This window comes from Panicum virgatum, chromosome 6N, assembly GCF_016808335.1.
Source record: "Panicum virgatum strain AP13 chromosome 6N, P.virgatum_v5, whole genome shotgun sequence".
NCBI lineage: Eukaryota > Viridiplantae > Streptophyta > Magnoliopsida > Poales > Poaceae > Panicum > Panicum virgatum.
Window position 1 is genome coordinate 15,833,944 of NC_053150.1, and position 14,615 is coordinate 15,848,558.

General features: G+C 43.2%; 1 protein-coding gene across 1 annotated transcript; it reads right to left on the reverse strand.

Annotated features, from left to right (window-relative positions):
- Positions 1-3,856: 3,856 nt before the first annotated feature.
- LOC120678453 (multiprotein-bridging factor 1a-like) lies at positions 3,857-7,730 on the reverse strand. Its single transcript, XM_039959642.1, has 4 exons — positions 7,424-7,730; positions 6,955-7,038; positions 4,437-4,519; positions 3,857-4,263 (listed from the first exon to the last, which is right to left on the reverse strand). The coding sequence occupies exons 1-4, from the start codon at positions 7,563-7,565 to the stop codon at positions 4,144-4,146; spliced, it is 429 nt and encodes a 142-aa protein (XP_039815576.1). The 5' UTR covers positions 7,566-7,730; the 3' UTR covers positions 3,857-4,143.
- Positions 7,731-14,615: the final 6,885 nt, after the last annotated feature.

Sequence of the window (14,615 nt, forward strand, 5' to 3'; positions counted from 1 at the left end):
TGCCATAGTGTCAACTAGCAAATATACATACTAGAATGATGTGAAGCAGCAAAGATAAAGTTGAGTGATGTCTATTAACAAATACCAATATTCACTCTATTTGCTTGGTTGTGGTTGGTAACTGGTGTTGATTTGTTATGAGAGAAAAAACTGCTGGCTGGTTAGCGACTGATAACTAGTGCTGATTTGGTATGAGAGAAAAAAATAATGACTAATTGGTTGATAAGCCAAACGAACCGACCAACAAAATTACCCATTATCCAAAACTCCAGTCGAGAAAAAGGACAAAAACGAATGCATGTGGCCACGAGGGTATGTGCCTGACGCTCTCTCGATGAAATAAGTCACGTCTCGGAACTGTAGACCCGGCAGCTTCAGAGTGCTTAGAACAGTGTCGGCCACGACCTGCTAGCTCATCGTGCTGCTCCAAGATTGCAGAGGACAGTGTCGGCCACCACCCCAACTAATGGCGACGTCAGTATATTTATTGTATGGACTGCCTATGTGTATATATATACTCGCATACGATAAAAATAATTACTCTAATGTTTAATATTTAGATCCCAAAATTATAAAAAAAAACATCACATTGAATGTTTGACACATGTATAGAGTACTAAATATAATCTATTTGTAAAACTTTTTACACGAATGGATTGTAAATCGCGAGATGAATCTAATGAGTATACTTAATCCATGATTTACAACAGCGATTCTACAGTAACCATCCGATAATTATGAATTAATTATGGATTAATTAGACTCATTAGATTCGTCTCGTGGTTTACAACTCATCCGTGCTCCGAATAGTAAGATTCTCTTCTAAAATTTTACGCCAAAAAGATCTAAACACATCCAACTAGAAATCACTATTAGATCGAATATGTGTAGCACATGCATGAAGTATTAAATCTAGACGAAATAAAAAATTAATTGCATAATTTGCTTGTAAATCTAGTCTAATTAGGGCATAATTAGATACTAAATTGCTACAGTAATTGTTGTAGTAAACATATGCTACTGATGGATTAATTGGTCTTAATTAATTTATTTTGTAGTTTACAAACGAGTTCTGTAATTAGTTTTATATTTAGTTTATATTTAATACTTCAAATATGCAAAGATTCTCTTTTAAAAATTTTATAGAGTGGATCTAAACAAGATCAGCATTGTTCCTCTTCACGCTCTCTTTTCTCAAGCGTCAACAACTCAACACTGAACCAGCAACGAGCTGGAGGACAAACAGCTCACCCCTATGTCTACCCCTGCGCGCGGGAGCCCCGGACGAGCCGTGTGCCCATCACTATCTTCCATCCAAGTTAGGGGGTAAAAAAATATAGATGTAAGATGGGACGACGATTTGGCCACGGAGGATCACGGATCTAATTGGAGTCGTACAAAATATAACCAAGTTTATAAATTTTAGCACTTGTTTGATTCACGATCAAATAATAGCCCATCTAACTAAATGCTATTCTAAATTTGTAAAAATTTTATATCCATTTTTCCTTTATGTGCATCAATGCGTTAAGTTGGTGAGAAAATAATGAAGAGAGTCCATCAGTCCATCCCATCTTCTGGATCGACTTTAGGTTACTGTACAAAATTATATGGTAGATCCACGATTTTAATTGATAGTGACCTCAGAGTAACTTTGTGCATAAAAATTTTAGTCTTGGTCACATCAATAGACTAACTATTTAGAGGATTAAATAAAATCTATTTACAAAACTTTTTACACAGATGAGTGCTAATTTGTAAGATAAATCTAATTAGCTATATTAATTTATGATTGGCTAAAGTGATACAACAGTCTCACAAGTACGTATCTATAAAGGGTGCAACGGGATCGCGGGAGATCTCCCCCTCCTCGAGATGCACCCATGATCTCTCTCTCTAAGGGCGTCCGCAGTGGTCCTAGTCAGTGCTAGCGACGTCGCCGCCGGCTCAAACGAGCTCGGCACAGTGCCGGCGGGGGCGTGGGCGAGCGTGCTGAGAGAGGAGACGGCATCGGCAAGTGTGCGCGCTAGCGCCGAGAGAGTCGCTAGCTCGGCACTGTGTGCCACTGTTCATCGATTAAAAAACCCAAATCGCCGGGCAAATCTCCGACCACTGCGGACGCCTTAACTTGGTCTTGTACACCAACCCTAGCCCTAGTCTTGTTAAAGGGAAGTGGAGGCTCCACGTGCTAGGGACTTGATTCCGAGGTACTCCCTCTCTCATACATTTGTAACTCATGCTACAAACTAAGTGTAAGATATACGAGCAAACGAGAATTGGATGTAGGGATGTTCTGCCAGAACTAATATAATCTATGTATCTTCTTGCTCGCCATCTGGGCCAGACGAGCAAAGCACGAGTTTTACTAGCTGGTGGTTTAGAACACTGATACATAGCAAAAACTATATACCTAGAAAATTCACAACAATCAATAACTTAAAAGGAAGTAGTAACCAGCAATCTTATATATATTTCTTTACTTTCCACCAAGTGGGAGAAGTGTTGGAGGACCCTAAACATCCAGATAATGCTAGCTATGTTGAAGCACCAGAGTTATGGTTGACAAATTATTTAATTAAATAATTACCGAATAGAAAAATTAATAACAACATTTCTTTAAATAAATATTTTCAGCTCCTTTTTAAGTAAATAATTGATAATTCCATTGTATGCCGTGGTCTAGGAGAGTAATTTTACCAATGACATACGTAAATATTTCCCCGTGGAAAAATACATGTCAAGCCTCTCCAGTTTGATATAAGCATAACGGAGATTTCCAAAAAGAAATAACATTTCTACAAGCATATTCGCAGTAGCTCAGAAAGCGACCTGAAACTTGATAGTAGTTTAAAGGGTTGAAAACGGTAATCTGAACTGTTCGAACAAATTTAATATTTTAAAATAGATATGTATAAAATTGGATGGTGATCATTTCTTATATTATCAAGCACATTATTACAAATAAGAATAAAATTCTGCATAAATTATTTTATGCATTATTTGCTCCCTACAACAAAAAAAAGTGAAAAACATACCGAATTTGTTTCCGAATCCATACCGAATTTTATATCTATCATTTGAGAAAATATAGGATGAATTTGAGGTTTACCTTTTTTGAATCTTTACAAGCTCAATGCTCAAAACAAGAATACAAATTTGTATACAAGATTCTATATCCTATTTATTCGCAATCAAAGAAAAACGACCAAAAAACTGCAACCGTTGTTGATTTTTTTTATTGCTCACGGCTTGAGTTAAACGACATCCAGCAATGTCTAATAAAAATACAGGGTCTGTTTGGTTGGCTACCAAAATATGGAAATCTTGGTAGTTTTAGAATAACAGTTAGATAGTCTAATAACACTTACTTATATTTTTACATGCCCATATTTTGTTAGCCAAGCATGCCCATAGTTCAAAATTATAGATCAATTTTAGCATTTCCAGATGCTTAGTATTAGTTATGCACCTAGTAAAATTATAGATTTAGTATATCTGAATGAATAGTGAAAACTACTGTATACACTTAGAACTACCAAAAACGTCCTATAATTTAAAACGAAGAGAGTAACTGCCAAAAAAAACTTATAATTTGGAATAGAGTAAGTATAATAATAAATAGCTTGCGATTTCTCCCTGCAACCACCGGAAGTGAACTAGCGCCTGTTCGGCTGCCCAGATTTGGCTGGGCTGGATTGGTTGGGGGAGTACTACTGGTGAAGCCGAGCAAGAGGGAGCTCCACGCAGCATCCAGCCAGCGAGCGGTTGCAGCCCAGCCGAACAACTTGGGAGCATAGTTCGGTTTTTTTTTAGAAAAAGTAGCTAGACGAGATTGTCAAGCTGAATACCACCTTGGTTACCTCTATCCAACATAACAATATATACTCCGGCAAGCAGCTGAGGCATCATGCACCACGCAGGTTACGCTATCAGTTCACAACGTAGCGTAACTCTTACGTACCAGGGATCATATGACACATAAAAGCAGCAAGGCATTACAAGGTCCACCACGACACTGTTATTCACTCATGTACCAAACACAGAAACAGTCTGCATGACATTGAAAACCAAGCATAGATAATAAGCAGACAGACTGCCTTGTCTCCTTCAGCTTCATGCTGCTACGGGGCACAAGTTTGAAAGTTATTTCTTCCCACGCAGCTTTGTTCCGAGTGCCCTCTCAAGCTTGCTAATTATCTGCTGGTTAGGGATCGCCTTGCCCGACTCATACTCCTGGATCACCTGTGGCTTCTCATTGATCATCTGTTCCAGCATAACATATTGTCAGTAGTTGTGAAGCATATTTTTCATCTCATCTTAGGAAAACTTAAAATCTTCTGTGAAACATCAACTTTGATATTATGTTGCCACTCGTTGGAGTCACTAAATAACAAATTCCCCCATTTATTAGAAGGCCATACACCAATAATCATTACCTGAGCAAGCTGTGCCTGGGTCATCTTCTTATCCAGCCTTGCTTGCATGAGGTTTTTCTTCAGGTCACTTGGGACGCGCTCATCTACCACCACATGAGACGACAATTATCATCAGAATGCTAGTTATGATTTATGAAATGAAAATGCATGTAAAAACTAAAGCATGGGGCAATCACACAGAACTTGATCATGTTTACTTCGGATAGATGCACTTTTATATTCCATTGCAGTGCTGAATCATTTTGAAATTTTTCCATGGAAAACCACAAGTTACTTTCATTGGCATGAATCCATACTAGGTCCATATAGACAAAGATGACATCCTGTCATGATTACTCTTTTGATTTCTTCATTTAAGAAACAAACTCATATGAGAAAAGTAATGGATCCTAAAGTTGATCTTCTGTATAGATCCACACAGAAAATATAAACCCTAACATACCTCCACGTCAACACCAAAACACCTACAATTAAGTCTGTATTTGATCTGATGCAGATAAAATTGGTACAAGAAACTTGCACTATATGGAAGAAAAGAAGCTACAACAACAACAACAACATAGCCTTTTTTCCCAAGCAAGTTGGGGTAGGCTAGAGATGAAACCCGAAAGAAATAAGTTCAAGGATTCAGGCACATTGATAGCTAGTCTCCAAGCGCTCCTATCCAAAGCTATCTCTTTAGAGATATTCCAATTCTTAAGGTCTCTCTTAACCGACTCATCCCACGTCAGTTTAGGTCTACCTCTACCCCTCTTTACATTATCGACCCGCTCAAGAACCCCATTATGCACCGGCGCCTCAGGAGGCCTTCGTTGGACATGTCCAAACCATCTCAGCCGATGCTGGGTAAGTTTCTCCTCAATTGGTGCCACTCCGACCCTATCCCGAATAACTTCGTTCCGGACTCTATCCCTCCTTGTGTGCCTGCAAAACCACCGCAACATCCGCATCTCTGCTACACTCAGTTGCTGGACATGTCGCCTTTTTGTAGGCCAACATTCAGCACCGTATGGAAGAAAAGAAGCTGATACAACTTATTTCTCAATGAACAAAATTTTCGTAAACGTGTGAGCATCAGAGCATCCCAGGTTCTTCACCTCCACAGAACAAATGGCAACTTGCAAACAAAAATTGGGTGCATTTGCATTGCACCGAAGTCATCATTGCCATTGGGACTAAAGAAAAGCCCAACAAATAACATTCAAACAGAATATGAGTCCAAAATCACCAAGAAGTCACATTTCCCTTGACCAAAATAATTCTTGTACATCAGTAGCAGACTTTAGTTTCTATTGTTTTCGTGAAATTCCTCGTTTGAGGTTTAGAGTCTAAGAACTCTTGTAACTCGAGGGTCCGACCCCTCTTTTGGCTGTAGATACTCTCTTTTGAGAGTGTTCAAGGCCGGGACTTTCCTTTATCTAAAAAGGAAAATCAGTAGCAGACACCAAAGCAGAAGCATTGTAGCTGTTTAGAAGCAAGCAATCATACCACACTCAATGAAACCACAGATTTGGAAAAGTATTAGCACCCGTACCACACTCAATGAAACCACAGGCATGGTAAAGGCTAGTCTGAAGTGAACTAAAATATGGCAATGACCATTGGTGCACTTTTATTGGCACCAGACTAACATAAAGAAAGATCAGGATATACTGAGCACAGAAGTGGCAGTGCTTTTGATACACTTAGTGAATTTCAGTTAGACTAAAATCATACTATACTATTGCAATTTAAGGCTGGAAATATGCCTACTAAGATATCATAGATACTTGCTATGACGACCACCACAAAGAACAAAGAACTAATATCATTGACAACTCAAGGCTACACATATTAACCCAATATCTATATATCGCAAATGTATCATGTGCACTAGGAAGCCAAAAAAAGTTGCTACTGTAAGCAGATTTTGATCACTCAACACAACCAAAAAAAGTATTGACCTTGTAACCTCTGAGAACTCCAACAAACAACTTAGTAGCTCATTTTCAGTAGACACTGAACAACTTAAATAAACAAGCACATTTGATAACTGTGTACCAGATATTGGCCATGCACCTTAGTTAAAAGAAAGGATCACATACTTTAATAGGTGAAATACGTGCTCAGGCACTTCTAAAAAACAACAATAATTGATCAACGAAACAAGCAAAAAATGTTCTCATCCAAAAATACAGAGATATTTATTGCACCCTTAACTAAAAGAAAGCCCATCGAAGCTCCATGCATATGTATTGAATTGTGAGGGAAAACATTATTTTCATCAGAACAAGAGGCCAACAAAATAACAAGACCATAACTTGCATCTCTACACCACCAAGATTACAACAACAAGCAAAGTACTTGGAGATAACTGAATCTAGATCCTAATTAATTTCTCATATCATATATCTGGGTGAACCAAAAATCCGAATTCATCATTGGGGTGACCAAACCCCTAACGGATGAGAAAACAAGTTTTACAATAAATGGTTAATAACTTAATGCATAAGAAGCTAGAGGACTATTAGTCGCTTACGGGCTAGATTCTCAGTGTCGTCGTCGAGCCGCTTGGTGTTGAAGGATGTGCCGCTGGACGCGGCCTTGTTCGTCCCAGCGTTGTCTGCAAACCACAAAATTGTCAACCACAGATCAAGCCGAATCAGAGAAACGAAGCTTACAAATTTATTGATGACGAAAAATATAGCAGCAAAAATCCCATCGGAAGCCACCAGTGTAATAGATCAATAGCACCGATCGAATCTTCCACAAACCCTAGCTGGCAAAAGCAAGGAAATCCCCACCCATCACAAAGGTGCACAAAAACATCAAAGAATAAAACAAAAAAACGAAACCCTAATCGTCGAATCTGGCAAGTCCAACACCACGACCGGCAGCAAGACGGACGAAATCGAAATCCGAGCGATTGCACAACGAGTTCCGAAGACGTCCCCAAATCGATCCGAGGAAAAGGGGGGGAGTCAATCGGGAACTAGGGCGCCACTCACACTTCTTCATGGTATCGATCTCGGCGCCGGAGCGACGCGCGGCGTTGACGGCCTTCTCATCCTTCTTGGCGGCGGCGGTGGGCGCCTTCTTCCGCACCACCACCGGCTCCCAGTCCTGCCTGATCGGCCCGATCCCCGCCATCGCCTTCTCTCGCTCGCGGTCGCTACTCTCCGGCCCCACACGGCAGCTCCTCTCTCCCTCTCTCTCAAGTCTCAACACGGAAACGCAAGAGCACAACGCGAAGTGGTGGAGCACGCGGAGGACCAACAAGAAGATATGGAGACGGAGGTGGGAACCTTCTGGAGTCCCAATCCAGCGGCCGTGGGCAATAATTTATCTCACAAACGGGAACGACGATGACAGGTGGGACAGGACAAGGTGAGACCGGTGTGTCAGTGTTGATTCTTCGGAGGGACGTCGGTATGCCAGATATTTTCTCACGTGGGCCAAAAGTTTCTGTGGGCCGGAGTTCCTTGTTTGGATATGGACCTATCTCAAACAGATTACCCATATATCTTTTTAAACTAAAAATTAATAAATACGTTGGTGATGTAGATGCTCTAGCCGATTATCAATCTAATCCCCATTATCTATAATTTTTGGTAATCACCAAAACACGTCTCCCTCTCTTCTAAATGCATGTTTTTTTTTCCTCTAGCCTATTTATGGTGATTTCATTTTGATAGTCTGTTGAGCAACTATCACCTAAAACATAAAAATAGTTATTGGTAATAGAGCGATAATATATTTTGAATATGGGATATGAGTAATCTGTCGGAGATGCTGTTATAGGTCACGCATGGTGCAAGCGGATCCCATCGTAAAAGCTATGTTCGGGTCACTATAGGTGGGCCCAGAAACTTTTGTTCTCCTCGGCGAGCTCACCGATGGAATTCGGGGATGTGGGGCTGCCGAGGTTTTCTGTGACTTCCGTGCATAGAAAAATGAGGGGGTAGGGAAGCCTGACGGGTGTGTCGTGTTGAGGGAGGGTCGCCGGCGATCAGTTAGACAACCGGTGAGATAGAACTAGGGAAGAGATGTAGAAAGCTGAATGTGGTTGCGGCGGGCGGTGGCGAATTGGGCGGCGGGAGCTGCCGGATACAAGCATGTGGTGACTTGTGATGGGGGGTGAGCTCGTGATAGGCCTTATGGGTCTTGTGCGAGGACTCGCATCCAAGTTGCAAATATGACTAGGGGTAGCCTCCATAAGCACAGCTTACGAATCAAGGTGCTAATATATGTTGTGAATGAATGAGAGAGGGGGAGGGAGACCCCTTTTATAGCTCAAGGAGGTTTGTTCTCGCCATTTTCTAGATGGAAACCTTGTCCATGGGGGAAGAGGTGGAGGAGGGTTACTCCTCCCCAAAGTGCACCTGATGGGAGGCCAACCCAGGGGGTCGTCCGCCCACAGGTGGACTTCCTCCGGGTCCATCGTCTTCTGGTAGCTGACAAGTGGGCTCTGGTGATGATCTTCAAGTGCATCTTGCATGGTGCACCTGTTTGCTCTACCAGGTGAGCCCCTTTGTAAGTGAGACGAAGGATAGGATCTTCTATGCATTTCTTCCGTGTTTGCATGTGTTTCCCTTGATTTTCACTTTGTGGGTGCTTGCAAATCATAATTCATCAAAACTCAAACCAATTAGAATCAAGCCCTATAACTAAGTTTGGTGATTATTTTGTTATGAAAAAGCTGCAGGAGTTGACAGTCGATTTTAGGACTTAAGCACCGTCAACAACAGCCCCACACGTTGCCCTTTTCTCATCCTCGAGTAAAGGTGTGAGGTCTAAGATGCATGCCACTCCTTTGAATGTAACCTGCATACAGGTTACTCATGTTTTTTCCAATCCTTGTGAATCTTTTAAATGGCTACCATGCTATCTTGGGTAATTGAAGAACAGAATGATGTAGATTTCAGGTTCTTCCTGCTTAGAAACTCATTTTTTTTATTTATGAAAAGAAAGAATAGTCTTGCTCCTCAAACTAAACTCTCGAAACTCTTTTTGTTACTGTAGATCCTTACCAAGGCAATGTTTTTGTCTTCTTTTCTCCTATCATCTAATTAGAACATGGCCCCATTAGGTCATTCTTTGTGATTTTGGTGATTGTGTGACAATGCAATCATTGTAGGATTTCTAGATTATCCTAGGTATGTAATCCAATGTATCCAATCCGCTGCCAAGACGTCCAAATCACAGTGAAAATCCAGAGATAGAATATACTTGAGGTGTCCAAATGACAGCCGCGACAAGTTGGACAAGTGGATGCAAAGAACACTGTAGCGGTCAAACCGACACTAAGTCATCTATGCATTGGACATGGCATTACTAACGCAAGTGCAGAACTGCCTTAGGCACCGGTTAAACTGACGCTACTAGTAGGAGGCCATCGGAGCATTACTGAGTAGGCACGATGATCAGGTGAAGAAAATCAAGTATCTACAGTTGAACCGATGGTGGCATGAAGAGGCGTCGGTGCTTTCACCCGGCTAATGACCAGAGAGCACTGCAGCAGCAAAAAAGGAATTCCTAAAGACCGGTTGAACTAACACCCAGGCAACAGTTAAACCGATGGCATATTGTGTCAGCTGCAAAGCATGTCAGAAGGAAGCAACGACTAGTTTCAAGCTATCAGTTTGGCACCAGTTAAGCCGATGGTCTGAGCAGAAAGCAGATAATGGCTACAAACGGCTACTTCGAGTTGGTGGCCTATATATATATGCCTCACCACGACCATTTTGAGCTTGCTAGAGTTCAGGGAGACCTCGTACACATTGAAGAACACCTCCAAGCCATCCAAGTGCTTAGTGATCATATCCTTTGTCCTTAGCACACCTTTTGAGAGTGTTAGTGCTAGGTTAGTTCTTAAGTGAGTGTTGCTGCCTTGTGCTTTGGTTCTAGTGTGAACCAACCTTGTACCTTGGTGTTCCCGCCCCTTGGAGCTTTGGTGGTTCGCCGACAAGTCATCGACCCTCCGGCTTGGTGTGGAGCGGTGAAGATGACTTTGTGCGAGGGACATGGAGATCCCCATCCTTCATGGAGAAGTTGCTTCACAGAAAGCGGGGCCAAGGTGACCGGGAACTTGGCAAGCCTTGGTGGCTGGTGGCAAGTCAAGTTGTCCCTGGAAGAGACTTGGTGGCTGAGAAGCGATACTCTTAATTGAGTGCTTCAACAACATGGACCATGGTGTGGATCCTGTCACCTATGTGTCGCTGCCACTCCTGTGAGGACTGGATGTGCTGGCCCACTGACTCACCGATGTTGTTGGCGCAGACATTCAGCTCGCCCAACTGCTGAGTAATAGAGCTGAACCCTCTGGACGATGCTGAACGTCGGGAGGTAGTCAGGACCCCACTAGAGCTAGAGCTGGTGCACCAGCCCCAGGGCTTGTTGTGCCCACTCACTGGAGCTAGTACTCTGCTACAACGAACCACCAGCCTCGTGTTGATGTGAAAGCTGTGGTTGTGGTTGCTGCATTGCTTCCCTTCTGGTCCTGCTTCATGTAATCCTGCCAAGAAAATCAGAAACACTGTGCCGACGGGCTTCCTCTTGTGGAACAAGAGGTATGGTTAGCGAACAACAGTTATACAAATGATACCCCGCGTTTGGCAATGGGATTTCATTTGCATAACCCAAAGAGAAGAAAACCAAGGAATCGTTTGGGCCTTTCTTGAGTGTGTGGCCTTGAACCAAATAAAATTCATCGATCAAAGCACGGTCATCCTCAAAGAAGTGCACTCAATAGGACCCATCATCATGAATTTTGTGAGCCATTTATTAACCATTGTTTTTTAGGGGGAGACTTGAATCTTGTTGACCATGGTGTATAATATCATTAACTCATCGTTCCGCACTTGTCATGGATCATCCCCTAGAAAGAGAGTGACGGCCACCCACTTGTGTGTCAAACGAAGAGTCAGATTTTGAAGCTCATTGCACCATGGTGCAAACTTGCCATGAACAACTTGACCTGAAATCAAACCCCAATACTCGTGTTGATTAAAACTGCATCAAACTTTTGCAAGGGAAACTAGCAAGCGGTCACTAAAACCAAGGAGTTGGCTTAAATCTCGCCAAGTAAAATAGTATATGTTCCTAAAAAACCGAAAACAAACACCTTTACTTTCCACTCGAAGATTGCAAAGAAACTGGATGGTGTGGAGATGAGAACCATTCTCGACGGGCACAAAATCGTCCATCCAACCGCATGCCAAACATGAGCGAAGTCAATCTCCATACCTGTTTCCTCGAGAAGGTCCAAGTCGAAGACTTTGGTATGACCAAAGCTTTGAGGCATGAGCATGGCGTAGGCTTGACGTTCGCGATCATCCTACAAGACAAGATATGGTGCATCTTCATCATCAATCTCCATGTCCTCGGCTTGAGGTTCTGCACCTTGCTCCTCCATTTGTTCTTCTTGTTCATCTTGCTCATTGTTCATCGTTTTGGTATAGGTTCGGGAGAGTGACGGGAGCTCGACCCACCCCGCGAACGGGATGAGCTTGAGCCCGTGTTGACGACCATTATATTCCGTTCTGACCGTCAACTTCTCATGAATAAAATGAGCTTTTGCACTATGTTCCTTGCATACTTTATTTAATTTTAATAAGCTCCACAAGTTTTGGATGAGTTGTGCTTGCATGAGATCACAGCCCAAAAATGGACGAAAATGGAGAAAATCCAGGTCGCCCGGCCTCGACCGTGGCGGCCGGCCTGACACCGCAACATACATGGGTGTGTTGGCATTTCTTAGCGTCATCACTAGGAGTGGTTAGTTCCTAGCAATGGCGCCTCGAAGATGCTGTGTGGTATGTCTTAACATTTATAGAAGGATCCGCAAGCGCACAGATATACCGTTGTAGCATTTCACTCAGAAGTATTCAGGGTATCGTTATTTATATTTTCCCAAGGGATGGCTAGGTTGTGTAAAGTGTATTTACTTAGTTACATAACCATGACACGTATGAGCAAGATGAAGACCACTGACTATACAGGGGTAAGTGAAATATGATAAAGATAATCAGGGGTAATGTGACACACACAGAATAGCCAACTCTCATGAATAAAGAAATAACAAGCAATCCTAAGGTTAGTGGGAGCATAGGCAAAGATTCCTGTTATACTAATTATGTTAGTGGATAAGTTACGTTAGCTGCGTTGCTTAGAGCTACAGGTGCCGGGAAATTAGGGACATCGGGGAGAATGACCCGCACTGGAGAACATCCAGTCCCGTTTCATCTTTGCATTAACTCCTACACCGTACCCGAACGTCGGGGAGTACGCTAACCAAGAAGCAGCTTCCCGGCGGACCGACAGGGCTGTCACTACCTGCGGTCTACCCCAGTCACACCGTGGAGCACCATCATATCCGAAGAATCCCGCATACCCGGGCACCATGCCCGCATATGAGGTCACTACCCTAGCACCCCCGGGTCTCCCACCCTTCGGATGGACAGGTAAGATGCTAAGGCAAGCCCGAAAGCACAACGAACTGATATCCTTACCCAGATCATCTGGTCTAAGCATGCAACTAATATAACCTGATAAAACACTGATCAAGGCTAAGCAAGCTAAGAACATAGCAAGATAACCAAGAACGAACTCTGAATGATTAATATAAAGAAAGTCGTAATACAGAGCCATACCAGAGGCTGAGGATTGCTCGCCGACCCCGAAGATGACTAGATTCGCTAAGGAGATGAAGTACTAGCCTAGCTCCACTACTCTAAGGAGTACAAGTCACAAGAGAGTGTAGAGAGAGAGGCTTCCAAGTGATGTGTGAGAGAGAGTGGTGGGAGGCCCCTTTTATAGCTAGAGAGGTCGGTTCCCGCCATCTCTATGCATGGAAACACGCCTAACCGACCTCAGGAGGATAAGATCAAGCTTCCCGCCAAAACTCAGCCTGTTTGGCTGCCAGGTGGGGTCGGCCGACCCCCCCCCCTTGGCGCCACTGGCCACCGACCTTTGCTGGTTCTCTGCTCTGTGGTTCCTGATGTCAGATGGTCGGTGCCGGGGTTTGGTTGGTCGGTTTGCTCTGGTTTGTGGGCCTCCTTTGCTCATGTGACGCAGGATATGATCGTCTGTGTCTTCTGTCTGCGTATTCATCGTGTTTTCATCTTATTCCGGACTTGTGCTCCTGAAATTATAAATTTTGGAAAACAACTGTGGAGCTAGGTTAGTGATACAAATATGCGAGTAAGAGGTATAGTTTTCCTTCTTTATTGAGTATAGTTGACGGTGATATTTCGCACTTAACGACCGTCAACAGGGTGCATCCTTGCTATAGGAGCAACGTGACATGCTGACAATACCCCTAAACCAGGGATTGGCCCCTAATTCAGTCGGTGGACCCAGAAGGCATGGACAGGTATTAAAAGGACCCACAAGTCAGTGCCCAGAAAAGCAAATGTCGGTGATACCCATTCCTGAAGCAATGTGGAGCGTTGATCTACACTATCAGTGAAACAGAGGGCTAACGGGCTCCGAAGGCAGGCTGCCCGCCTCCCCCGTGCTGCTCAGCCTAAGAAAGTGTCTTTGGACCATGCACCAATGGAACAGACTTCCAGGAGGGATCAGGAGCATCCGCTAGAAAAGCGGCGTCAGATGGCACTCACCCCGGGCCGACCGGCCTAGAGGAGGCCGCCCGGCCCCACCTTGCAGCCACTGAGGTCGCCCTTTCGCTTGAAGTTCAGGCCAAGTTAGAGGTAGCTTACACTTGCAGCTTCCAGTCAATCACCAACCTCTAACTTTTATAAAAGGGCCCCCCATCCTCACTTGTAAGACACACCAAGGAGTTCTCTTCTCTCATTTCTAGAGTAGGTTAGTAGTTGGGAGTTAGAGTCGAGTCGAGCTTGTCTCGAGGATTCGAAGTCATCATCGGAGCTCGGTATAAGCTCTTGTATCTTTTCCTATGACTTCATTAATATAAGTAATCTTCTTTATTTACTTTGAGTTAGCTTTACTTTCTGCAAGTCGTTTACCTTTTCGAGTACGAGTACTTATCTGCGGAAGAAATTTACCTCTAGTTCAGTTTATATTTTCTTTCTTGTTTGTCGGAGCTTGTCTTATGGGGTTTCTCGCCCGAACTAGTGTGCTCAAGTCAGTTCGCTAGGTTGAGGGGGGTTTCTCTTGAAGGTCTCAAGAGAAATACTACTACCAAGTGCAAGCATAGTGTCTGACTCAGTACTAGCCAGA